The 26,786-nt window shown below is 54.2% G+C and overlaps 1 protein-coding gene across 5 annotated transcripts in view; it reads left to right on the top strand.

Annotated features, from left to right (window-relative positions):
* Window positions 1-26,584, top strand: part of LRRC20 (leucine rich repeat containing 20) — a 78,490-nt gene extending 51,906 nt beyond the window's left edge. For 2 of the 5 annotated variants that reach the window (XM_008538224.2, XM_008538225.2), the window contains exons 4-5: window positions 149-316; window positions 24,071-26,584. In XM_008538224.2, the coding sequence (XP_008536446.2) occupies window positions 149-316; window positions 24,071-24,225 (323 nt within the window). In that variant the 3' untranslated portion in view covers window positions 24,226-26,584. Of the gene's footprint in view, window positions 1-148; window positions 317-13,609; window positions 13,645-24,067 lie in introns of those variants that run through there. The other 3 variants (XM_070611969.1, XM_070611987.1, XM_070612003.1) reach the window with 2 other exon arrangements.
* Window positions 26,585-26,786: the final 202 nt, after the last annotated feature.

The following is a 26,786-nucleotide window of genomic DNA, read 5'->3' as shown; positions in this document are numbered from 1 at the left end:
TTCTGCTAGGCCTGGGCTTCTGTCAGGAGGGCCTTCCAGTCCTCACTGCCCTCCTGGCCCAGGCAGGGAGAGAGCACAGCGGGCAGTCACTGTGGTCTCGAGGTTGCTCCCTCTCACCTCTTCTTCTCATCCTCCCCCCACATGGCAGAGCTCCGCTTGGAAGGAAACTTCCTGCACCGTCTCCCCAATGAGGTCAGCACCCTGCAGCACCTCAAGGCCATCGACCTGTCCCGGAACCAGTTCCACGACTTCCCCGAGCAGCTCACCACCCTGCCTGCCCTGGAGACCATCAATCTGGAGGAGAACGAGATCGTGGGTGAGTGGACCCAGGCGGTCTGGCCCCTGCGTCTGTCTGCAGTTCCTCCCTTTGGGCTCCCCTTCCAGAGTGAGGCTTGCAGGGCACAAGGCACGGGGCTCTGGAGTCAGACTTTCACAGACACGAGGGCAGGGAGGGGCCTTCTGGTCTGAGATGCGCGACTACAGGGCACTGGGTCTGGGGAGGTCACCTTTATGAGGCCCTGCCACCTGCTTGGCGCAGAGGGCTGGGTTGGACACCTGCTTTCAGCTGGTGAGTAGAAGGTCTCGGCTTTCCCCACGGTGCAGCCCTGGACTAGCTGGGCCGCCTTGGGCCACAGGCTTTCCCTCTCTGGGTCTCCATCTGCCAGCCTAGGCTGCCTCTGAGACCCTTTAGCCTTGTTCCTCTAGACATTTACTCCTACCTGCATCCCCTGCTTGTCCTTCCCAGCCTTCACAGTGAGCTCATCACCATTACTCAGCCGGGGTCACTAGGCAAACATGTTTGGAACAGCCTGTCTGTGCCCTGCAGGATAAATATGCTCCCCCCAGGGAACCAGAAGTTCTCCCGCTCTGGCTCTAAAATGTGCCTTCTGCTGAGGCGGGGGAGTGGTCCCTTCCTTCCTTTTGCATCAGTTATGTACCTTTGGGTCTCCTCAGGGCCTGAGCATCCTCTCCAGCTGCTGTCTCATCTCCCTGGAGAGAACCTGGCATTCACCAGGGTCCCTCAGTGACCCTCCTCCTCGGCTCCCTGCTTTAGCTGCCTTGATGTGCTCAGGAAGCCCACCTCCAGGCCCATTTCCCCCTTTCTCACAACGCCTCTAGTGTTGATGGTGTTAATGATAACCCCCTTCAGTTATGCTTTTATTTTCGTATGCCCGTTCACAACCATTATGCCATTTGATTAAGAGCAAGGGCTCTCTAGTGGTTTGTAGCTGCTTGATGGAGAACAGCCTGCCTTGTGCATGCGGTGGGGAGCCTTGTCTACCTGCCAGCAGGACTCTAGCCCTGGCTAGAGCTAACCTCTGAGATTCTGGGTCCATCCTTTTACAGTTAGGTAAACTGAGACTCAGAGAGGGTATGAGAGACCATCAGGTTCACAGTGAAACCGCAGAAGTGCCAGGATGAGAATACATGACTCCAGCTCAGCCGTGTTCCTGGGAGGGGCTCCCTTGCCTGGCCTCTGGGAAGGCCCTGGGCATGGGCCCTGGTTCAGTCTTGCCCTCCCAACGCCAGGATCCCTGAGTGGTTTGCCCCTGGATTTGGCCCCCTGGTCCTTTGGGCCTCCGTGCTGCCTTTAAGTGGAAGGGACATGCCCAGAAGTGCCTTTTCACAGCGAGGTTCTCCCTCCCACGCTGCCTTGACCACCTGGAGTCTTGCCCTGAACCCTTTATTCCCTTATTACCAGGCATTCCTGGCCCTCTTTGCTGGGCCCTTCCTCCTCTGCCTCTTATTTGAGGCCTTCATGATGTGTCCACTTCCTTTTGCTGCTTGTCTAAATGGGTCAATAACCAGGCAGGGGCTACTCTGGGTCGATGCCAAGACCAGAGCCGGGCATGTAGCTGCAGGCAGGCGGGTCAGGACGGGCACTGGCCATTGGCTTCCCCACTTTCTCGCTGCAGTCTTGGAAGACTCACATCACCTCTCTGAGCCTCAGCTTCTTCTCACCTTTCCCCCATCCCAGAAGGTGGCCCTTCACCAGGCAGGGAGCAGGGTGAGTAGGCTGGCTGCAGTATAAGAAGTGACTTTCCCTAAAGCAGGCAGTACAGGGTGGCACAGATCCCCTAATGCTTCCCCTCCCACAAGGATGACATCAGCCCTCAGTAGTAACAGCCCCCAGAGCAAAGATCGGCTGTTTTGACTCATTCTCTCACATACTTCTCTCTGCCTTTCTGCAGAGGGACAGTAATAACTACATGTGGAAGCATCTCTCTGTTTCCCAAGCATGCTCAGCACAGGCCCAAGGTAACAAGGTGTTTGTCCCCATTTGACAGATGTAGAAACTGAGGCTCTAAGAGATTCTCCTAGGCTTCGTAGCACACCTGGCCAGGTAAAAGAGTCAGCCACTGGGCTGTTTCCTAGTCAATTCGACCTGTGACGGAGCCCCCTGCTGCCAGCCTGGGCCAGGCCTGGAGGATATGGAGGTGCTGGGAGCTGCCTCTGTCCGACAGGGGCTCCTGCTTCTCCTCAAGTGCCCAGCAGCTCCCAGACTCACTCAACTGATCCCAGGGCCCCCTCCACTGCAGGAGGCCTTGGAAGTTCTCCCGCCGCCCCCCCCCCCCAACTCCAGATGGAGAGAAGGGGCACGTGGAGTGATCATTCCCTTGCTGGAGTCTCCTCGCTTCTAGTTCCCACCTCTCTCCGATCCATCCTTGTTACTTGGATGGCTACAGGGACGGGCCAGGCCACAGCCTCCATCACTGGGTTGGAGGAGGGAGGGCTGTGACCGCAGTGGAGAAGATGAGGGCTGCATAGTCCTTTATTATGGAAATAGCTTTGCACCACTCCCCAGTGTAGCTGATCTGCAGCATCTCATTGGGATAATTGCAGTGGGAGCTTAAGACGCCTGGAGAGTGGCCCTTTTCTCCCTTCAGAGCCTTGAGAGTGCTAGAAAATTTTTTTGAGAAATAAATTTGAGACACATGAGTTCTCTTAAACCTTTAGTGCAGTAAGTAGAGAACAGGCGGCTCTGAACTCGAGCCCCCAAGTGCATCAGGAGACTCCCTCTGAAGGGACCTCCCCAGAGGATGCGACGGGCCTGCCCCAGGAAGACCTGCAGGCTGGCAGCATCCTGGGAGCTGCCAAGGTCAACTCCATCATCTTCTTTATGAATAGTGCTGCCACCCAATCTTCCTCTACTCTCTGGGCCATAATGCGGAGAGAGAAGAGAGGGCTCTAGTCCATGGAGGGGAGAAAGGACAGGACCTCAACAGGGCACGGAGGCTGGGAGAGATAGGGAACTTCTGTCTGCTTGCTGATACCAAGCACTGGAAGGTGGTGGTGCCCGTCCTTGGTGCTCACCCCTGGCTGAATGCCCTCAGGTCATATATCTAGGTAGCACATTGTGGCCTTGTTGCTGCCACCTTGTACAGACAGTCCTCTGGTCTATGCTTGTGATGTCTCCATGTCCTCTCATCTCTGGAGCCACCTGCTCTCCGCCCCGACCCAGCATCGAGCAGGGTGTCTGGCATACAGCACGTACTCAGTTGGTTGGGAGCACTGTGCAGAGCAGGAATTCCAAAGCCTGGAAGGCCCTCTGAAATGACTGAGACACAATGGGGCAGATTGTTTCAAGGTGCCGCCTATGATAGACCACTAATGAGTCATCCCATCAAATGAGTAGCTTGAGACCAGCATGTGACAGAGTCCATCATGTAGATCCTGCTTTGTGACTTTTTATTTCACTTTTACTGTGTACTCACACAGATATATGTACTGGGTCATGATAAAAAATATCAAAAGCCACTCCCATGAGTTGCTGTGCAGAGATTTGGGTCTGTTCTCAGCCAGCCCAGCCACCTTTCCCCTCATGGAACATCCCTCACCAACACACACACCATACTTTCGTCCCTCCTCTCCTACCACCCATATATCTGTCCCTTGTGGTCGCCACCACCTGCGTCCTCCTGGTGACTGATTGTCCAGATTGGAGGGAGGATGTGCAGTGAGGCCTCAGCTGAGGGGATGAGGTCCCCACTCACCCGAGTGTGGAGCCAGGTGGATGACAGGTTCAATGCCACCTGACTGTTTACCCCCAGCCCTCCCACGTTACCCACCCTGCACAGCCTGCATGCTCAATCTGGAAGTCCTTCCTCCTGTCTTACTGTTTTCTCTGCCTGTGGCCACATCCCCGGAGCCTGCAGATCTGAGCCGGTTCAGATGAACATGAAGTAGTGGAGGGCAGGGGCCTCTTGCCTGCCTCTCCCAGCTGGCCTCCTGGTACACACACAGCAGCAGAGGCCGCCATCCACGTGGAAGGGTTCCTGGTCCTTGGGGACAAGCCTGCCGGGATACGGTTGTTTGCTCTGGGCGCTCCCAAGCAGGAGGAAAGGATTTGTAGCTTAGGGTATTTGTTCAGACGACAGTCAGTTCCAAGTTTCTGGGATATGGGATGGAGCCTATAGTTTCCCAACCAGAAAGTGGTATGTGGAAGCTTCTAAGTACTTACAAACAAGACTGCCTGGGGAAGGATAGACTCTGGAGAGAGAGGGGCTACAAAGGTGAATGAGAAGCAGGGAAGCTGCTTACAGGCTGCGGGGAGGTGTGAGTGGAAGCAGATAGTAAAGTACCAGATAAGACATGGTCGGAGCGCCAGGGCGAGCCCGGGGAGGATGCCAGCAGAGGGCGGCTGTCCTTGTGTCCTTATGAGGTGCCGTGCCCAGGGGAGCCCAGGGAGGGTTTCGGAGGAGGTAGAGGTGTTCAGTCTGACTGTGAGCAATGACATGGGGAGATGAGGGTCACCCACCTAGTGAAAACCAGGAAGTCCGTTCTTCCACCCCAGCACTGTCACATGTGACCTGAAGGTGGGTTTAGAGGCAACAGGAAGTCCCAGCTTCCTCACAAGAACTCAGTGCTCCCCAGCAGTGTCATCTATTCCTGGAGCACGTGGTGGCGAAGAGCAAGTCAGGTATTTGAGAGGCTTCCTTTTGCTAAACAGGAGACTATTTCCGTTAAGCTAGAATTTAACTTTCTGTAACCCTCAATTTGCTGGGTTTTTTTCCTTGTGCACGCACTGTTCCAGAGAGAGCAAGAGATGGTAGGAAACAAGCTCTCGTTAAGAATTTAACAAAAAGAGCAGTAGCACTTTGAAAAAGAAAATATGTGTGCTGCTCAGGGATGCTCTGGGCTGCATTTAGTTAATTCTGCCCTCGTACTGTTTCACTTCTTACTGTCGAGGCCAATGGTTCTCAAAGTGGGGTCCCAGGACCAGCAGCATCTCCTGAGAACTTGTGAGAAACGCACGTTCTCTATCCTGCCCTCCTCAATCGGAAACTTGGGGGAAGGGGGGCAGCAGTTTGTTTTAATAAGCCCCTCCCCAGGTGATGCGGATATGCAGTGAAGTGTGAGAACCCCTGCTAAGGCTCTGGCTTCTCAAAGTGTCACCCACAGGCCAAGCAGCAGCGTGGGCATCCCCTGGGAGCTTGTTAGAAATTCCGCATCTCAGGCTCCCCCTCCACCTCCCGACTCAGTGTCTCCTCCTGAGCAAGATCCGCAGGTGACTTCTATGCACAGCACGGGCTCAGAAGTGTAAGCCTTTCCTAAAGCACCAAGTGCTGTCTCTCTGCAGCCGACTCTGCTAACAGCACCACCGTCCTCCCAAGCGCAGCCACTCTTTAAGCCTAGTGAATTCCTCAGGGGACAGGCCACAGCTCCCACGTCCGAATCCCCCTGGAGTGCTTGTTGGAAGGGAAGACTGCCAGTTCTCTCTCAGAGCTACCAAATCAGGATTTCTGTGGATGGGGCACAGGAATCGGCATTTCTGACAAGTGCCCTAGGCGGGGGCAGTGGTGTGTTGATTAAGAATCTCTGTGCACTGATGTCTCTGCTGTCTTGTCCTCCTCTTTTCCCCACATCCATCCAGTCAGTGCCTAGTTGTCCTGCTCTGTTTCTTGAACATCTGTTGCAACTGGTTCCTCCTTGCACATTTCACACCTGCCCCCCGACTTCAGTCTTTCATCATAGTTTATCTGGGCCATGGTGCCAGCCCTCAGACATAAGGTTTCCAAAGTACAAGACTCTTGTCCCCTGGGATACAAGGATGGGAGTAGGGGGCACTGTGGGGACTTGGAGGGAGCATGCCTGGCCCAAGAGGGGCACCTGCACCCCAGTCATGGCCCAGTGGATCACTGCAGGCCCTGTGTCACAGCATCTTCTCCCTTTTCTGGGCAGGTAGTGGGGGAGGGGCAGATCCTTCCAGGGAGCTGCAGCTCCACTCTGGTTGCCATCAAGAGAAGTGATCCTCCAGAATGCGATGTCCCTGCCATCCTCCCTAGCCTGGGGCATAGATGCCCACCAGGACCTCAGGATCTCCCACCCCTGACATTCACCTTGCTGTTCCAGCCTCACCCGGTTTCACAGTGTCATAGGGACCAGGGGGAATGTGGCTTTGTGTCACTTTGGGGGCTCTACCAAGCTGCCCCTCAGTGAGAGGTTCTGCAGGCTCTCGTAGCTCTGGGAACGCACCTGTGGTTGGGGCATGAGAGAGAAGCACTGGCACCAAGTGCTGAGTGAGTGGTGCACGTGGAGGTGGGGCAGGGGAGGGAGGAGAGGGAGCGAGGAGGACCCAGTCCTTTTGTTCCATAGCACAGCCTCTCTGTCCCTGTGCTGGGTTGGGAGGAGAGCTCACTGCTAGTTCTTTCCCTGGAGCCCAGAAAATGGTTTTTAAACAAAGGAAATCCTGGAGGAGCAGAAGTGAAAATAATGCTCTGTTTGCTCTAAAAAGATAAGTGCACAGACTTTTCAAAACCTAATCGCTATTGATGCCTCGCACAGCTCCTCTGTAATTATCTCATTTATCTGCTCAATCTGCTCTCCTGGATCGGTGGGGTTCTCCTCACTCGTCAGCTGAGATGAGAGGCTCAGGGCAGTTTGCACCCTGCACAAGGACGCGGTGGAGGCAGGGTTTGAACCCAGGTCTTTGGTGCTCCAGAACCCATGTGTCTTTGATGTTCCAGAGCCTGCCAGGTCTTCGTTTGATGGAAGAGGAGGGTGTGGGTGGCCGCATGAACAGAGGTGCAGGATGCCACGTGTCTGGTAGACACCCTTAAACTATTTGCCAGGTCAGGTTGGCAGGTTGCAAGGGGATAGCTTTCCCACACTGGCCCCCTCAGGCCTGGTGAGAGTCCTGCAAGTGCAGAGGAAGCAGCTCTCCCGGGGGGCAGGGGGCCCTGGCAAGGCCCCCTTAGCCGGTGTTTCACAAGGGGCTGATTAGCAACATACTTCCTGTAGCTCCTGCCTGCCGCGGATGGCTGGCAGCCGCTAAGACAGGTCAAAGCAGAGAAGCTGGCCTCTTTCGCTCCTTCCCCTTCCCCACGAGGCTGCCAGGCTCTGTGGGGGTGGAGGGCTGCTCTAACCTGAGTGTGGACTAGTAAGTGGTGCCTCGTGTCCTCCAGCACCTCTGCCCAGAGCTATAACCAGAATATAATCTGGCTGGTCGCATCTTTCGAGCTCCTGCATTTTCCGCTTTGCACCACTTGGGCTTTAGCCAAGGCCTGGTCCTGGTCAGTGGAAGATGCCAGGCCTTACAGGAGAGCCCCATTCCCAGGGATATTTCACATTAAGGGGAGACCATGCCAAGGCCGCAAGGGCTTTGAGAGGTCAAGCCTACTGCCCGACTCACTGACACTCATCAGGACAGGGAAGCAGGGCGTAGGAAATCTTGGCCATGGCAAATGCTTCTGGATACAAGGCCCTGCCTCCTGGCAGACTGGACAGTGGCGCAGTGAGGGCTTTGGGTCTTCCCAGCTTGCCAGGGCGGCCTTGATGGGTCAGCACCAGCTGCCCTCAGAACTTCCCTGGGCCAGAGAGGCTGCTTGAAGAACGAGCAGGAAAGGCTTCTCAGTGTGTCCGCAGGCCCACCTGCCTGTCTTCTCTCTGGATGCAGAGGGCTACCCTGTGTGATAACAAAAGCAGAAGTCAGGGCAGGCTCCTCTTCTGCCTCCTCCTGCTCCTCTCCTGCTGGTTTGTGACCGCTCTGGGGTCAAGAGCCGCCGACGTGGGCTCCACTCAACCCACCCTACGTTGTAGTAGTCCTCCCTCCCTCATCTCGGCTTCTCAGATTCTGTCGCAGAAAAGACACAGGTCTGAAGCCCCGCTTACATCATTAGCACGAGCAAGTCACCTCACCCCTGCATGAGGTACCTCCGTTTCCTGCGGCGGCGGGGACAGGCGTGGGGTGTGGCAGTCCCAGCCTTGTGGGCTGGAGCCGGGTTCACTGCGATCCCTTCCCGCCTCTGCTAATCCAGCGGCCGTTCAGCCCACCCAGAATCCCTGCTGCATGCTGTCTGCCCAGCCTCTCCCCTCGCTCCTTGCCCTCCAGCCTGCTGGGCCTCCTCTTGCATTTACCCAGAGACCAGAACAGAGGAGGCAGGGGACACTGCTATACGGTTAGAGGCTACCCAGTGGGCAGGGCTCCGTGGGCCAAGAAAAGTTTCCCAAAGTTATCCTTCTAGAGGATTTGGAGTGGCCAGCTCCCAGGAGAATTGTGGCATGCTCCCAGGTCCCTTGGAACCCACCTTGCCTCCCCGAACCACATACGCACACCCTGAATCAGGCTGCTGCTGTCATTCCTGATCCCACCCTCGGGTCCGAGGAAGAGGGGACTTGAGACAGGCACTTAGTAGATGAGAAGAGTGACCACAATATGCAGCCTTCAGACCTGTCAAGGATTTGACTAGGCAGGGGCCCTCTAGGCTGGCAGGTCTGGAAAGACAAAGTCATACCCCTGGATCTGGGTTCCAAGCCCATCTGAGGGAAGATGGAGCCGTCCCCTCCCTGGACATTGGGTTTGGATTTCCCCCCAGCACAGCCAGCTGGCGATGGTCTGAGCTTTGCCCTGCCTCCCAAGCACTGTCACTGTGCCCGGGGGAGGATGACTCACCCTCCAAGGTGGCAGCTGCCCACGTGCCGCAGCAGACTCATGCTCTCTGCCCACCCTGCCCTGTCCAGCGCCTGCAGAGTGCTGAGTTGTGTCCATGGGCAGTGAACAGTAGATGCAGGCATCGATCGGGCTAGCAAGCAGCTTGGAGAAGCAATCATTGGACCAACAGTGCAGGGACTGGCTTGCCAGCTGTGGAGCCACACCAAGAAAGAGTCAGCGAGTACACAAACAGGCTTCAACAGCAATTAGTGCGAATTAGACGAGGCCTCAGACACGAACGGGAGGGAAGCTCCTGTTTGCAGCCCCTACCCATGTGTATCTGCCAGCAGAGAACTAGCAAGCCAGGTCTCTGGCGCAAGACCTTTCACACACTTGGTCTCTGCCCGTATGGCATTCTCTGTGCCAACCGTTGCGTGGCAAAGCTTTGATTACCCAGCACCTCCAATTATACAGGATGCTGTTGGCACTCTGTGAGTAGCACAAAGGCGAACAGCAGGAAAATGAGTCCTTTGACATTTAAAACAAAACAATTCCATACTCCCTTAACCAGCCAGTCTCCCATATGCCCGTCCCTGTCTCTGTCCAGAGTGCTGGAGAGCAGTCCCAGGGCTCGGAACCTCAGAGGTCAGCCTGGCAGAGACCTTATTCAGAGAAGAAGAGGCTTTCGGGGACACAGGCATGGATTTAGGCTTTTGGGAAGTGTTCATTCATTCATCAGTTGTTCTTTTGATTGAGCAACTTTCTGTATGGCCGGCATTCTGCTGGAGACAGAGGGGGACAAAGCATGCTCCGTGTTCTCTCGGGGCCCGTGGCATGGCTGGTTATACCAGCTGACATTCAGTGGCCATTTACTTCACGTCCCAATCTCCTCTAAGCATTTTTCTAGTATGCTGTTGTTTAATCCTCATGACAACCTTACAGGAAGGTACTATTATTCCCCCCAGGTAGGGAAACTGAGGCACAGGAGAGTTAAATCACTTGGCCAAAGTCATGCCACCTGGGCAGAGCCAGGATTCGAACCTGAGCAGTCTATTCAGCACAGCCTTGCGTGGGGAGAGGTTTTTGCACGTAGCTGTAGGGAGATAGGAAGGCACAGGCAAGTTATGTCTGAAGCACATAACTTTAGTTGGGAGGAAACTCCCTTGGGGTGGAGAGACGGTGTACGGTAATGAGGTGGGATTCCCCAGGCCCCTCAGGCAGCCAGCCTCGCTCCCGACAGCAGTGCCTCACAGAGTGAAGCAGGTAGGCAGCGTACCCCAATGGAAGTACTATGTGAGGATTTTCACCAGATTCTCTCATTAAGCCTCACCAGGAAGGCCAGTGGTGCTCAAACTAGCTGTACACTCAAATCACCTGGGAGCTTTAAAAAAACCTGTGTCTAGACCCCACGCCAACTAAGTCAGAATTTCTTTTTTCTTTTTTTTTTTTTGAGGAAGATTAGCCCTGAGCTAACATCTGCTGCCAATCCTCCTCTTTTTGCTGAGGAAGACTGGCCCTGAGCCAACATTCGTGCCCATCTTCCTCTACTTTATCTGTGGGACGCCTGTCACAGCATGGCTTGCCAAGCGGTGCCATGTCCACACCCAGCGAACCCCGGGCCGCCAAAGCGGAATGTGTGAACTTAACCACTGCCCACAAGGTGGGCCCCTAAGTCAGAATTTCTGATGGTGAGTTTCACCCTTGGTGATTTTTTATAACTCCCCAGTGATTCCAGTGTGCAGGCACTGAGCTAGACCAGAACCTTCCATCAACAACTGCCTTCCATCCCTGAAGAAGCTGTAACCTCTCTCTTCCCCCTCCTCCCGTGCGTGGATGCATGCATGCATGCGTGCATGTGTGTGTGTATGTGCGTGTTTGTGTATGTATGTGTGTAGCTACATTAGGATGAGAGGAGCAACCAGCTCGGCCATGAGAGCTGCCACTTGGCTGGGAGGGTGGCAGAGGTGAGCTCTGTGGACTTACATCTTTCCCTGGGGGTTCCTCTTTCCCCTGGACCCTGGGCATGGTGCTCTGCTGCCCCAGTGCCCACAAAAGCCCCTCTCCTGGTTTCCCTGTAGCACAGCCCGCTCACCTGGTACTTTAGGAAGGAACTTCATCTATAAGCCAAAGGCAACTGAGAACATATAGATAGCAAAACAGAAGGCCAGTTCCCAAAGAACAAGTTTGTGGCAGAGAATCCTGGTGGAAGCGGAGAGCAGTTGGCCTGAGCTCCAGCACCTCTTACTTGGGCGCCTGCGGGCCTGCCCAGGTGGGCTGCTCAAGTTGGTTCACCAGTGGCGTGCTGGAGGCGCTCACTCAAGTTCGATGACCTCGCCTGTGTAGCCTGAAATCAGCCATGGTGGGAGTATTACACCATAAAAAATCAGCAAATGCTACAAATCAGAGGTTTTTGCCCCTCAAAGAGTTAAACCTTCACCAGCACTCCGCTGGCTCAGACCCTTCCCACTTCCTGCTATCATTGGTGTCCTGACCACTCTCCCCCACCACCGCCTTCAACTCACTTTGTTTCCCAGAAACTGGTTTCCCTGGTGGGGCCCTACATACCTCTTTCCCACCTGGTGGCTATCTTAGGAGCTTTCCTTCCTATTTTTCCAATTGTAAGGGAGGTCTTATTTCTCTGACAATGATCTTAAGCCTGAGAAAAAGATTTGTAAAGTTGGTATCAGCAACCTTAATTTCCAAGCACGGAGAAGGATTTGCGAAGGAGCCATTGGCCCATCGCCCACACCCCCGGGGAAGGAGCCTTCAGGGCAGGCGCCGACTTTTCCATCCTGTGTGTCCCATCACCCCGCACTTCCGGACACACGGCCGACACACAACCGATGGGGCAGTTCCGGTCCTCTGTGCGGGGGTGAGACACGTGCACGCCACCAGCTGTGAGGGAGGGAATGGGAGATGCTTCATGAGAGGTGGCAGTGGAATTGTCATTCTTCTCTGAGGCTCTCCCCAGAGCACCTAACTAAACCAATTGGAGGAACTAAAAGAGGCCTAGAGTGGCCTGGGAGGGCTGGGGGGATGGGGCACAGGGCCCTCCAGTGGCTGAGGTGCAGGGGGCAGGTGAGGGAGAGCAGGGCCTTCAGTGGGGCGGAAGGGATGGGCCCAGGGGAGCAAAGACCAAAATCTGACCGGGAAGATAAGCGCCAGGCATGGGCCAGGCAATTTGAGTTGCTTATTTGGCTGTCTCCAGAGCAGCCAGTAAGAAGACTGTGTTATTTCTGAAGAGAATTGTTCTGCTCCAGCTTTGGCTGCGTGTTAGATCGAGGCTGGGGAGTGTGCAGGAGAAGGCTGTGGCAGGTGGCCCACTGGATGCTATCAGCCCTGCTTTGCTGGCCAGCTGGGCATGGAGGAGGGAATCGCAGCCAGGGCTTTGCTCCTCTTCTGTTTTTCTTTCCCTGCAGTTTGTACTTAAGGAGAAAAGAAGTGTCTCTAGGTTCAGTAGTGGATTCTAAAGACACTCTGTGCTTCCCATCCTTTGATGGGGATGCCCACGGCACTGTCTGCATCTCAGTAACTCCATCCTTCTTGGGGAGCACCATAGGGTCCCCTCCGCCATCCCCTTTGGCTCTGTGAGGCAGGAGGACTGTTTTAAAGATGACAGGTTGAGGTTCAGAGAGTTAAGGGGCCTGCCCGAGGTTGCATGACTTTATGTGGCCGATCCGAGGTGAGAGCCTAGGTCCCTGCCCTGTCTACTCTCCTGGAGGGCCTCTCTTTCAGCAGAGAGCTGAGAACGCCTGGATCCACCAGCCTTCCCTGAGGGCCGAGGAGCTCGGCTTGCAGGATTAAGGGTGTGCAGTGTCCTCTGTGCCCCTGAGGGTAGGGGCTCTTCCTGTTTTCTTCCTGTGGCACCACCACCTCCCACCCCCACTGCGATGCTCAGTCCAGGGCTCTGTGGGACTGAGCGAGGCTGGGTCACTGCCCCTACCTGGCTCCTGCCAAGCTTCTGAAGGGACAGACCCAGCATGAGTGAGGGATGTGTGTGAGTGTGGCCTGGGAGCCTTCTTGTTACAGGCACCATTCCCTGTCCTCACCATGTCACTGTAGTTTGCTGGCTGGTCTCTTGTGGCTTTTTGAGTGAGTGCGTGAAGCTCAGCTCAGCTCAGCTCAGCTCCGCACAGCACAGCACCCTTGATCTTAGTTGTTTTGGTCCCTAGGCACCAAGAGCTGCATCGAGGCTGAGATCTGGGCCAGGGCCGGCCTGGTTCTCAAGCATGGATGTGCACGCCACCCCCAGGGAGACCAAGGTGGTCTCCGAGGTGCCGCCCACAGGCCTGAGGCACTACGGCTGGGGTGCGGCCTTTCTATCTTTAACCAGCACCCCAGGTGCCATTGTAAGAAAGTTTTCCAAAGGTGCAGGCTCCAAGCTCACTGGCCGGGATCCCTTGGGGATGCAGAGAAGGTGAAGGGTCCTGCATTCTGTTCAGAAGGAGATCACCCAGGTCAGAAGTGGGACAGCCAGCCCCGTGCAAACTCTCCAGTGCGCTCCTGCCTGGGCAGGGTAAAGGGTGTCCTTTGTTTCTAAGCTGCCAAGGGAGCCAGAGAACTTGCTCTGGGCCACCAGGTTGGGGAGCCTCAGATCCCAATTCCAGAAGGGACCTTCGATGTCATGGGCCCAGCCCCACCGAAGCAGGAGTCGGAGGTGGCTGGTCTGTGCTGGGAAGCTCACTCAGTGCCCCTTGCCACTTCCGTGGGCCCAGACCCTTCCTCCTCTCCTTTTAGACCGTGGGCCTCGTGTGTGAAGAAGAGCGCTCTGGAGCGCTCATTTTTGTCGTCTTGCCTCCAGCTGTCCCACTGGCACGAAACAAGTTTGCCAGTCACTAGTGCTGAAGATTAGTGAAGTGAGATCATGCTGACCTCAGGGAAGTACTTTTCTCTAAATACTGCCCACTCTGATTCTGCTATTATCAATTACTTTAAGCTTCCACCAACATAGCGGGAGGCTGGGATGGATGTCTGTGGAGGGAGCAGGCTGGGTCATCTGTGCAGCTGGGAGGAGGGCAGACGGGGCCTGGGGTCACCGGCTGCAGCCTTGTGAGATGACAAGAAGATGCAGTGGATTGTGCCCCACCTGTGCCAGGCTCACAGTGTTTAATCCAGGTGGGAGTCCTTCTTCCCTGCCCCAGGTTGCTGAGTGGCTTTAGTCCCCACCCAGGGTCCTACACCTCACAACAGAAGTCCATCAACACCACCATACACTTGGGGGCAGTGTGAAAGTCAAAGGAACATTACTCTGGCTTCATAAAAGAATTCTAGAAGCTCACATTCTACATTCTACAGTCACAGGCTGAAAGAGATGAAGTAACCCCGGAAGTCTTGTGGACTCATAGCCTCTCCTGATCTGTGATAGTGAAAGTTGGAAACAACCTGAATGTCCAACAATAGAAAGAGGAGCCAAAGTGTGGTCGCTCTATGCCATGGACCACCATGCAGTCATAACAATGTCACTGACTTGTAACCTGAAGAGATGTTTACATGTCATCAAGAAAAACACATTATGGCTTAGTATCTAGGATGCCATTTTTTAAATATTGGGGTGTGTGTATTTAAAAAGTTGTGTATCAAAAAGTTGGAAAGGCCATATACCAACACATTAATATGATTGGTTCTAGATGGTGGGACATGGGTGATTTTATTTTGGCTCATCCATAATTTCTCATTTCCTAAATTGGATTACTGGTGCTAAAGGGCCAGTGTCCTATCACAACCTTGGTCCACAGAGGCCTGGCTCTGACCAGCAACGTGCACAGAATGGGTCACACCAGGGGAAGGGCCCCAACTCTTGAATGTGCTGTGGTCACAAAGTTGCTTAATCAAGCCGTGTTAATGGTGGATCCACTGTAGGCCCAGCCTGGGGTGGTCCTGAGCCTGAAAGAACTTATGATCTATTTCGGGCGGTAAGACATTAATTCATTCATCCAACAAAGTTACCCTGTGGGCGCTGTGCCAGGTCCTGCATTCTCAAGGGGGACAAACATGCACAGGTTGCAGAGCATGATGCACGATACAAGCCTGGGAGAAAGGTTATGGGAGTTTGGGTGGGGACCAAGGGGAGTGCCAGAGGAGGTGGCCTTTGAGCTGGCATTCGAGGATGAGCAGCACATCGGTGAGTGGTGATAAGGGCATGGCCCATGGGAGAGGGGAGAGCTGAGGCCCCCCCTCCTCTCCAGGTGTGCCAAAGCCCAGAGGCCAGGCTTCTGTTACCATCGGGCCGCTGTGTGCCCTGTGGCCGTGGGAAGGTTGTTTAACCTCGCCAAGCCTCAGTCTCCCCATCCATAAAATGCTGATCCTACCGTATCTTCCTCTCCACCCTCCAGCCATCTCCCCCTTTGTCAGGATGCTCCGAATATAAATGATCTTTCAGCTTTGTCTAGAAACTCCCAGTTGGCCTCTTGGGCTTGTCACTTGTGAGCTCGGCTGCTCCGGTTTGTTGATTCTGCCAGTTTGACACAGTCTGCTGGCCCCATTGCTCCTTCCTGTAACCTGCTCAGACTGTGTTAGCAGTTAAGTCAGGGGACGGAGATCCACCAGTCCCTGCTCTGTCCCTGTGAAGGCCGTCACCACCCTTCAGCCAGGCGGTTTGGAGACGGGGGCGGACCCTGGAGAGGGCAGCGCGTGGGAGACTTGAAAGTGGCCAGCTGAGAACCAGGCAGTACTGGAGACCAGGCCTGGGGGTGCAGGGGTCTGCTCCGGGACTCGGCTGCAGCTGCTCTGTGCGCCACATCCCGCATGCCTGCAGCAGCGACAGCACAGGAGACTGTCCTCTGCTCTCCCTCGCACGGCCACTCTGCAGGCTGCTGGCCTCCCCAGCTGAGGGATGGAGGAGTCACGGAGTCCAGAGTGAGAAAAGTCCTTAGCAACCCCCTTGTTTACCCTCTCTGGAGAAACTGAGGCAGAACCAGTGGTCCCCAGTGGTGGCGTATGGGGAGATAGGGTGACTTGGCAGCTCTGAGCCTCAGCCCCCATCTCTGAAGTGAGGCTGTATTGAGATGCCCTCAGCCCAGGTCCAGCCCTTAGAGTATTGCTCAGCAGAACCTGCCTGTCGAGATGACCTTCCTGGGCCAAGGCCCTGGTGGAGGGACACGGGGTCTGGCACTGGTCTTGCCCCTCTGTGTTGTGGGATGAAGCACATGGGCTTTGGGATCAAAAACTGTCCTGCCTTCACCACTTATTGGCTTGGTGGCCCTGGGCCCTGTCAGAGAAAAACCAGAGCTGAGCAGGAGTTAGAACAGTAACAACAGATTTTATTCAGGTTATTGCAATGGGGGAAAGAGACGTCAATATAGAACCGGGCTTAATTCCAAATACAGCATCGCAAGTGGGAATTATAGCCACAGAGCAGGGTGGGGGTCAGTGGGTGGAAAATTACTAGGAGGAAGCATCAGGGGTGGGGGGGATTCTGGCTAAACCGTCTTCACAGGATTCTTGCTGAAGACAGGCCAGGGTGGTCAGACATCACCCGGGGGATGGTGGAAAATGAGGAACCCGATTAGATATCAAGGGTGATCAGATATTGAGAGTGGAGACTCTGGCTAAACCAGCTTAGCGGGATTCTCTCTCTCTCTCTCTCTCTTTTTTTTTTTTGTGAGGAAGATTGGCTCTGAGCTAACATCTGTGCCAGTCTTCCTCTATTTTGTATATGGGATGCCACCACAGCATGGCTTGATGAACGGTGTGCAGGTCCACACCCAAGATCTGAACCCATGAAGCCCAGGCTGCCAAAGCCAAGTATGCGAACTTAACCACTACACCACCAGACCTGCCCCCAGGATTATTGCTAAAATTGGACAGTGAGAGACAAACACAGAAACTCAAAAGTTAGGCCTAATTGGAAAATCCAGGGGAGCCAGAGTAGAGTTAGAGAATCTTTGTCAGCCCTGAGAATCCCAGGCTCAGTTTCCTTATCAGCAAAACAGGTCATTGTGAGGAACCATGTAGCACAGGGCCTCAAATATCAGTTCCCAGAAGTAGCCTCCTTTGCTGGGCTCATTTAGGCAAGGTGCTAAACCTCTCTGGGCCTGGATTTCCCTCTGTGTTACACAGGGGATAAAATACCCCATGAGATGACTCTACCTCTTAAAAGCTCAATGCAAGCTTTTCGTATCTGGGTGATCAGGGGCCGTGGGGATGGCGTCTGTCCTGCCTGACCACGCTGCTGGCTGTGCTGGTGGCCATGGCCATTACAGAGCTGCGGCTACTGTGAAGAAGAGGAAGGGTCCAGGTCATTAGCCCTCGTCTTCCCAGCCATCGTTGCTGAGGAAAATGGGGCCCAGCTTGCTTGAAGAGAAGCTAGAACTCCCCTGGGCAGCCCCTTCCCTCAGCCCCCACTGCAGCAGCCGCTGCTCCCAGTAAGGGGCGGGGAGGAGCAGGCTGCCGGCTGCTGTACAGTGTGGCTCTAGCACACAGATAAGCTCTGGAGAAAGTGGAAGATGTGGGTGGGAACTGATACCAGCTGATTTTCTTTTTTTTCTGAGCAAGTTTCGCCCTGAGCTAATACCTGTCGCCAGTCTTTCTCTTTTCTTCTTTTTTACACGGGCTGCCGCCACAGCATGGCTACTAACAGACAAATGGCGTAGGTCTGCGCCCAGGATTTGAACCCAGGCCACTGAAGTGGAGTGTGCCGAACTTAACCACCAGGCCACCAGAGCAGGCCCTGCCACCAGTTGGTCTTGCTTTTGCTCCCCTCCCTTGAGTAACGTCTGCTCACAGCCCTGCATACTGCATACGCCTTGTCTCTGCTGCTTTCGCTGCCTGAGCTTCCTAGTTTGCCCTGCACACTGGGTCCCTCCTTCGCTGCTCCTGTCCTCTCCATCCTGTAGGTCCCTGCCTGCCCGACAAGTACTGTCCAACTCCACACACCACCCTGGAGCTGATCTTCCTGCTGGGGGCCTGCTCCTGGTCGCCGCCCAGCCTCGTAACTCCCTCCCAGCTGCCCAGAGTCTTTCTATGCCCACCATGTATGTATGCCAAGCATGGTGTTTGGCCCTGGGGATTCAGGGATAAAGAAATGACTTTGCCCACAGGAGCTTAAGAGTTTCCTGTGCTCCCAGGATGTGCAGGGCCACAAACTGGACCGCTGGGCTAACAAACAGAGCCAGGCCCTGAGGGAGCTCAGAGCCAGGTCACCCCAAGGTGCTAAGGGAGAGCAAAGTCCTAATGGGAGGGGCTGCCTGTTGAAAGCACCTGTGGACTCCAGTATGTCCCTCCTTTCTGGTCTAAGTGAGTCTCACCTGTCTCAGGTCAGCCTGGCCGCCCAGGGACTGGGTGATCCCGGCAAAGATGCTTCCTCCCACTGTGCCTCGGTTTCCCCAAATTCGAGAGCCCTCCCAGCTCTGATGGTCCTCTGCTGTGATGTGTATGGCTGCTGTCCAGCAACTCATGAAAATTAATACCTCAAGGAAGCTTCTGGTTGGTTCTCTCCACTCTCAGCAGAGGCTACATCCAGGGCTTCTGACCTTCGGTGAGTGGCCGTGAGGGGCTCGGAGAGCTGTAGCACTTTCGGGAGAAATCTGAGGCCTCACACCTCTTCCCTTATCCTCCTGGTGGCAGACTCTGGCCAAGGTGTTGCTGGCCAAGCTCTGTGGCTGGCGTCTGCTTATCCTCAGGGATCTGGGTGGTGCTTGGCTGGTGTGTAGGCACCAGACTAGCCACAGGAGCAGGGGGCCTACACCTGTGGAGTGTGTTGCTGGAGCAGTGCGCTGGCATACTGCACACTGGCCTCTCCTCAGATTCTCCTGGCCTCCCTGCAAGGCAGGCAGAGTGACCCACTTTACACATGGGAAAGCTGAGGTACAGAGGTGCTGCTGCCTAGAGCAAGACAGTCAGGCCCTGGAAAAGCCAGTCTCATTTTTCTGACTCAAAGCTCTGTTCTGCATCTTGACTACCTCTCCACCGCCCACCCAGTATCATGTGGAATGAAGGATCTGGCAGCATTCGCCTGAAGAAGGTGGTGGGGGTCTGCTGGCTACAAGTTTCACAAGTGTTGTTATGGACAAGAGGGACAAGTTTGTTCTACACTGTGAGCTAGAGCAGAATAAGGAGGCATGGAAAATTCCAGAATCAATCTGAGAACATCTCCAGGAAACCCTTTCTCTTAGGGCAGGTCAACAAAATGGAACGGCTGCCATGGGGACCTTAGAGGGCTCAGAGATTCTGTGACTCCTGCCCTGTGCCCCTGGCTTCTTTAGAGGTGGAGTCCCTGGGCTGTGGGTGGCCCGGAATGCTGTGAGTGTCCTGGTCAGGGGAAACTAGACACTCACGCAGAGTCCAGGGAGCCCTGCAAGAAGACTGTTTTCTATCTCCCGTTAGTGAGGAAACTCCTCGAAGGGTTGTCACGGCTGGTGGAGGGGGGAACATGCCAGGCTGGGGGCCGTTTGGGAGGTGGCATGAAGAACATGGACTCTGGAGCCAGCCAGCCTGGCTCCAGGACTTCCTAGCTGTGGACCTCGGGCAGGTTACCTAACCTCTCTGCCCTTCATTTTCCTCATCTATCAAATGGACATCATAATAGTGCTCAATTCATACAGCTATTATGAGGATTAAAAACCTTAACATAAAGAGCTTAAGTCAGCAAGCACTCAACACGTGTTAGTTAAACAAAAAAACACCATCAACAAGACTTGACCGGACATGGAGATCCCGAAGGCCTGAAGCCCTGCAGACTCCCACCTGGATGGGAACATCCTGGGCTGACGGCCTTGGGAAGAGGCCCCTGGGAACTCCCATAGTTGCTGAGTCACCTGCTGACTCGAGTTGAAGGCCTTTGGGTTGCTTTACCTGCTCTCATCCCTGCCCACCCAGCTAGGCGCTGACACTGTGGAGCTTGCTGCGAACCACCAGGCAGCAAACCAGGGCCCAACTCTCCTGCTTCAGAGTGGAGCGTCAGTCTTTGCTCAGCCTCGGTTTCCTCATCTGTAAAGTGGGCAGAGGGGCACCTGTGCTGCTCTGCGCCCATGGCTCTGGGGAGAATCAATAGGGAAATGCTTTATCAGGTCAAGTGACATGCACCTGTGAGGAGCTGTCCTGAGCTAGTCGCCTCCCCTTCCCTTCTCAGAAGAGCTAGGAGGTAGCTACATCCCAGATACCAAGCCCGGAGGAGGGAGAGTATCTGTCTTCAGGGGATTCAGTTGTGTGGGCTCCCTCCACAGTGTAGAGAGCAGAGCCCAGAGTGGGCTCTCCTCACCCCCTTCCTGGCTGTGGAACCCCAGGCACTGCCCTCCCCTCACCGCAGAGCTCCAAGGCAGGGAAGGAAAGGGTACCACAGAATCCTTGCTGAAGTTCAGGCTCAGTGTCGGCCAGCCTGGAGATGGAGGGCAGGTCCAGGCAGCCTCCATTGAAAGCCCTGGGCCAGCAGAGTGACTGGAGCTCCTGGCAGACTCAGCAGGAGTTCTGCAGAACACCTTAGATGAAGTTTACTTTGCTGGAGCAGTCAGTCCTGCTCCTGGGCATCCATCCAAAGATGTTGTCACACTGGCCCTTAAGAACAGATGGAGGCCACCTGGGTATCCCTCACTAGCAGAGTAGAGAGGTGGGGTGTGGTGGGGACACAGGATGGTGCTCTAGGCAGCAGTCTAAAGCAAACGGTTTAGACGTTCCTGGGACCTCATGGATGGATTGTGAAACATAGTTTGGTCAACGGCACTGTTAGTGTTGCGTCCCATCCCCCTCCCCACTGACTTCCTGAAGGCTGGTTCCAGGGTGGGGGCAGTGAGGACCCGAGATGCGCCTTCCTAGAAAGTAAGCAAGTGCATCAGAAAGTGCTGGGGGCACGTCAGAGACTAGAGCCAGATTGAAGGGGCGCCTGCTGGCCAACTGGGGCAATTTGAGCACCAAAATACTCCAATACGATAAGGAACTGTGAAACATAGGAGTCTACGTTGATAATCAGTAGATGAGTGGGAGAGGAGGGAGGGCTCTTGCTTAGAGTGAAATACTGGGGTTGGGAAATCTTCATTTTGCAACCATCATGAAGATCAGATCAGGCAAGCCTCCTCCGTGGGTGTTAAATCTAGGGGCGATGGATGCTAAATTTTGATGAGGAGCAGGATATTTGCATGCTCTTAAAGTGTGTCCCGACAGACTTCTTGTTAGTTGCAAAGGAGGAAAAAGAACAGTAATTATATGGTGGAGAAATCAGGTAACCCTGGACTGGGTGAAGAAAATTAACGTCACTTATGAGGGACAGATGGACACCATGTATCTCCGGATGCGACACCCCGAGAAGAACAAGCCACCTGCGCAGTGTTTCAGCTGCGGATGCATAATCCCCATCTAATCCTGAGGAAACACCAGACAAACACAAAACAAGGGACTCTATCAAAAAGACAGGGGTAATGGCGTGACATTCTTCCAAAATGTCAACATCATAAAAGACAAAGGAACCCAGAGAGTCATGACAACTAAATGCAGTACCTGACCCTCCACTGGATCCTGTGCTGGACTAGGGGATGCTAAAAAGGACATTTTTAGGTCACCTGACAATGCTGAAATATGGGCCATATGTTAGATAAGCATTCTGTCAATGTAATTTATGAAATCGATAACTGTGGTTATGTAAGAGAATGTACCTATCCTTTTTTTTTTTTTGGTGAGGAAGATTGGCCCTGAGCTAACATCTGTTCCTAATGATCCTCTTTTTGCTTGAGGAAGATTGTCACTGAGCTAACATCCGTGCCAATCTTACTCTATCTTGTACGTGGGATGCCACCACAGTGTGGCTTGATGAGCCGTGTGTAGGTCTGCACCCAGGATCTGAACCCATGAACCCTGGGCCACCAAAGTGGAACATGCAAACTTAACCACCATGCCACTGGGCTGGCCCCCTAGAGAATGCCCTATTGTTAGGAAAGACACAATGAAGTAGGGATGAAGGACCTTGATATATGCATATTACCCTCAAATAATTCAAAAAACAATCGTGTGTGTGGAAACAGAGCGCACTCGTGCACAAACAATAAAGCAGAGGGTAAAATGTTAACAATTGGTGAATCTTGGTAAAGGGTTTATGGTGTTCTTTGTACTGTTCTTCCTTTGTAACTTTTTATAAGTTAGAAATTATTTACAAATAAAAAGGTAAAAAGAAAATGATAACTTGAGACAATAATATTCAAAATGTCCTAAGTAAACAATTCTTACCCTGAAGGTCACATACTAGCCGTTCACCAGACACGTACCAGATGGTTCCACTTATATTAAGTTCAGGAATAGGCCAGATGAATCAATGATGAGAAAAATCAGGGGTATAAACTGGGAAGAGAAGAAGGGACCCCTGTGGGCATTCTTGGCACGTTCCAGTCGATCTGGACGGAGGTCCCCCAGTGCAGACATGTGCACACCTCCTTGCACGGTAAGCATTATACTGTCTGTGTATCTCCAAAACAATTTAGTGGTACTTAGTGAAAAAACACAGAAATAGAATGAGATCTATAGCACAATACCATTTACCTAAGCTAAAAATATGTGCATAACGTGCACCAACGTGGTCCAAAATTTAAAACAAAACAACCACAAAAACAAAAACTCCTCACCTCTGCCCAGCACACGGTGTCCTGGAGGCAGGAGCTGGCTCTCGCCATTACTGACAGCCTGCGACTGTGCCAGCTCGGAGGGGTGAGGCCCTGGCCCTGTCCTGGGCTAGGGTGGGAGGTCATATGGGATCTGGGCTGCTCACAGAGTGGGATCACGGGGGGCGAACACAGCCAGAGCTTCTGCGGGGACAGCGCTTGCATCCAGGGCAGCACAGCCCTGGGCCTGGATGGTATAGCATTGGGCTGATTATCAGCTGCCTACTGTGTGTCCAGACACTGTTCTGAGTGCTTTGTGTTAACTCCTCTGATCCTTACAACAACCCCATTGGATAAGTGCTATTATTTCCCCCATTTCACCAATGAGGAAACTGAGTCACAGGAAGTTTGATTAATTGGCCTAACGATACACAGCTAGAAAAATGGCTGAGCTGGAATTTGAACCCAGGTGGTCTGGATCACTCTCTAAACCACAGTATGCACCCTCCTAAGTAGAGACTTCCCTATATGGTGGTCTAAAATGGGGAACAGAAAAACAGATCAGGTTGTCCCACAGGGGTCCTGGGCCCAGGCGGGGGGCCTGGCTCCCTGAGCTGAGGGGTCCTACCATCCTTGGTGTTCCAAACTGCCCGCAGGGCTGGGCCCCTTCTAGATGCCATTGATACAGCTTCCAGTCCCCCTGCTCCCTGCTTTCTCTGGCATGCTGCCGCATGCTTTTGCTCACCAACCTCGAACGCCCCTTCCCCTCATTCATATCCTGCCCACCCCTCAAGTCCGAGCACAGCTGCCCCCTCTGTGTCCAGGCTGGCTGCTCCCTCCCTGAGCTCCTACCGTCTTTTTGAGAACATGTGTTCCAGCTTGTGCTCAGCTAATTACAAGCTGGTTGTCTTAGGCAAGTTGACTTAACTTCTCTGGGCCTCAGTTTCCTTTAATAATGTTATCTAATATTCACTGAGTACTGTGTGGAGTTAACCACTTTAAAGTGTACAATTCAGTGGCATTTAGTACATTCACAATGTTCTGCAACCATCGCTTCTATCTCATTCCAAAACACTTTCATCACCCCGTCCACATTAGGCAGTCACCCTCTATTCCCACCCCCCGTGGCCCCTGCAACCACTAATCTTTCTATCTCTATGGATTTGCCTATACTGGACTTTTCATGTAAATGGAATCATGCAGTATGTGACCTTTTGCATCTGGCTTCTTTCACTCAGCATGTTTTTGAGATTCATCCAAGTTGTAATATGTGTCAGCGCTCCATCCCTTTTCGTGTCTGAATAATATTCCCTTCTGTGGATGTACCACATTTGGTTTACCCACTTCTCCGTTGATGGACATTTGGCTATGGCGAATCTTGCTGCTGTGAATATTTGTGCACAAGCATTTGAGGACCTGTTTTCAATTCTTTTGGTTCTTCCCAGGAGTGGAATTGCTGGGATAAATGGCAATCCAAAAGTTTAACTTTATTTTGGGGGGTGCTTTCCTGCCTGTGTTGTAATGCCCTGGGGGGCCCTGACAGCCTTTCGCGCTGGGCTGGGCGCCAGCAGCTGGGCCCCCCGTGCAGGGAGTGCCTCTCCAGCAGGGTGAGCTTCTCCCTGTTCCCTCGTCCTTCTTCTCTGCCTGCCTGGCCCCCTAACCTGTCCTCTCTCCCCAGCAGATGTGCCCGTGGAGAAGCTGGCCGCCATGCCCGCCTTGCGCAGCATCAACCTCCGTTTCAACCCGCTGAATGCCGAGGTGCGCGTCATTGCGCCACCGCTCATCAAGTTTGACATGCTCATGTCTCCAGAGGGCGCTCGGGCACCCCCACCGTAGGCCTGTCTCCTCCTGCCCACCCACCAAGGGACAGAGGCCACCTGGCCTGACACCCTGAGGGGAGGGTGTCCCTAGGCCCATGGGAGGCCAAGCTTGGGGGACTGGGGGTGGGTGGGCGGAACAGTGCGTGGTGGGGGGGTGCGGCCAGTCCAGGATAGACAGCTTAGAGCAGTAGCGGGCCCTGGAAGGCCCAGAGAGAGGAGGCGCAGTGGGGGCTGGAGCCCAGACTCCAGGCACTCACAGCTTCCGTGCAAACTTGGGCAGACCCCCCACCCTCTCTGAGCCTTGTTATTTGGGAAAAGGGGTGGAGGGGGGAACCTTTGCCTCCTTTGGGCTCCTTGGAGGCTTTTTAGGCAAAACATGCCTCCAAGTTACCCTCCAATCTTCGGGCACCTTCTGAGCCCACAGATGAGCATCGCGGAGCATTTTCTGGGCGCCTGTGGGTTTGAGGCCTAGTTTCTAGTGCTGAGAGCCAGTCGCTGCCCTGAGAGGCATAGAAGACAACCTCCATCTATTCATTGCTTCCTGAGAACCAGCCTGGATGAGGCCCTTCCCAGGGCCCTGTGGGTCTCTAGATTGGTGGGAAAGCTGTGGAGAGTGTGGCCTGGCGCTGCAGCGGGCTGAGAACATTTACATAGGAGCCCAAGGCCCAGCAGGCCGAGAGACCAGGGAACACATCAAGTCAGCTCTGTCCTTCCTCATGATGTCAGTGGGGTCAGAAGTTCTGAGTGCTCCTGGGGACGGACCAGGTGTGCCTGGCATCAACCCTTGAGCCGCAGGAGAAGTGGCCGGAGAGAAACAAAGCCACGTGTGCCTGTGGCTCTGGTCTCGGGTGATTGGGTGGCCACCGCCACCACACTCTCCTTCTGGCTGCCTTATCATTGGTCCATCTCGGGACAGAAGGCACCACGGACCACTGAATTTGTGATCAGCCAGCTCCCAGGCCACCACCCAAAGCCCTGCTGACCTAGTCACTTCTAAGCCCTCAGCCTGGAGTCTAGGATGTGACCAACCTTCCCTGTTTGCCCAGGACTGAGGGGTTCCCAGGACATGGAACTTTCACTGCTAACACTGGGACAATACCAGCAAACAGGGACAACTGGTCCCCCTGCCAGGTGGGGGCCTGGGGCTCTTGCTTTATGACAACGTCTGTGGTTTGTAGAACCCTTGACCTCTTGATCCCCAGGTATCTACCCCCCACCTTCTGATCTGTGGGGCAAGCAGGCTCAGAGTCCAGAGCCCAGCTTGTCTGGACCTTGGTCTTGATCTATGGGAGACACCTGAGGCCCCATGACTTGGACAAGCCAGGCCACCCACATCCTATGTCCATGGACTGGTAGCCACTCTTCTACTCCTAGGATTAAGCTGTTCAGAGCTGAGAGCACTGGCCCTTTCCCAGAATACTCCCATTCCCTTTATCCCAGTCCTGGGGCCTGCCCCTGCCCAGGCGTCCTGTCTCTTGGCAAGAAGCTGACAGCTTGGGACCATTGTTGGTTCCTCACTGAGCACTTAGCGTTCCGAGAGATGCTGTGTTCCCTCTGCTTATCTCACAAGGCCTGGTTGGCCAAGCTCTGGGAAAGTGGTTCTCCAGGGCTACAGAATTCAGCTGTGGACACTGGGGACAAGTTGGGGCTGCAGTAGTCCAGGCTGGCCTTGCCCCACCCACCCTGTGTCCTGGAGTGCAGTTTCTCCTTGTGGAAGAAGGGGTGCACTTTTCTGATACGCACAAAGGCATTGTGTGGCCAGAGCCTTGCAACTCAAAGTGTGGTCTGTGGACCAGCAGTATTGGCATCCGTGGGAGCTTGTTAGAAATGCAGAATCCCAGGCCCCATCGCAGACCTCCGGAATCAGAACCTACATTTCCATGAGATCCCAGGTGACTCCTGCAAGCACTTTACAGTTTGAGAGGCAAGGGCCAGGGGGCGACCCTGGGGATGTCCTCAGAGTGGAGGGTGAAAGTTCTCAACTCTCCCCCTGCCATCCCCAGGGCTCTGAGTCTGTGCTCCCCCTCCCTACACCAGCCCCCGGAAACCCTGGGCTTCTTAGAACTTTTCAGAGTCTTCATGGCACTCCCAGCGAAGGGAGTGACCGGCGGTCTCCAGGAAATGGGGGTCAGGTGTGCCTGGCCCTGTGGCCACTGCCTTTCTGGTTAACCTCTGCATGCCAAGTTCCTGCTTCCCCAGGTCCTCACCTCAGGCCTTGGGAGGGGTTGCTTCTAGAAGCTGTTTTCTTTCTGCTTGGCCAGTTTGCCCTTGCCTCTCTGGGAAAGCTGGGGCAGTCAGAGAAGCCCCAAATCAGAGCCCACCGTGTGAATGAGCCCTTAGCTTCAGTCTGCAATAAAGAGTGCACTGGTTTCCTCTGCCTGGTTGGCGACTGACTCATTCTCACTGCACAGACCTCCCGTAGCCTGGGTGTCAACCCGCCCACCTGGGAAGAGGAGGGACTGCCCCTCTTGAAAGCGTGAGGTAAAGAAAGCCATTCAAGGTGTTCCTCAGAATATTCACGGATGGGCGCAGGCTGCAGCCACACAGGATTGACATGTGCCCTAACACAGTGCTGCT

This window comes from Equus przewalskii, chromosome 1, assembly GCF_037783145.1.
Source record: "Equus przewalskii isolate Varuska chromosome 1, EquPr2, whole genome shotgun sequence".
NCBI lineage: Eukaryota > Metazoa > Chordata > Mammalia > Perissodactyla > Equidae > Equus > Equus przewalskii.
The sequence above is the reverse complement of the archived record's forward strand: the minus strand, read 5'-3'. Positions and strand labels throughout refer to the sequence as shown.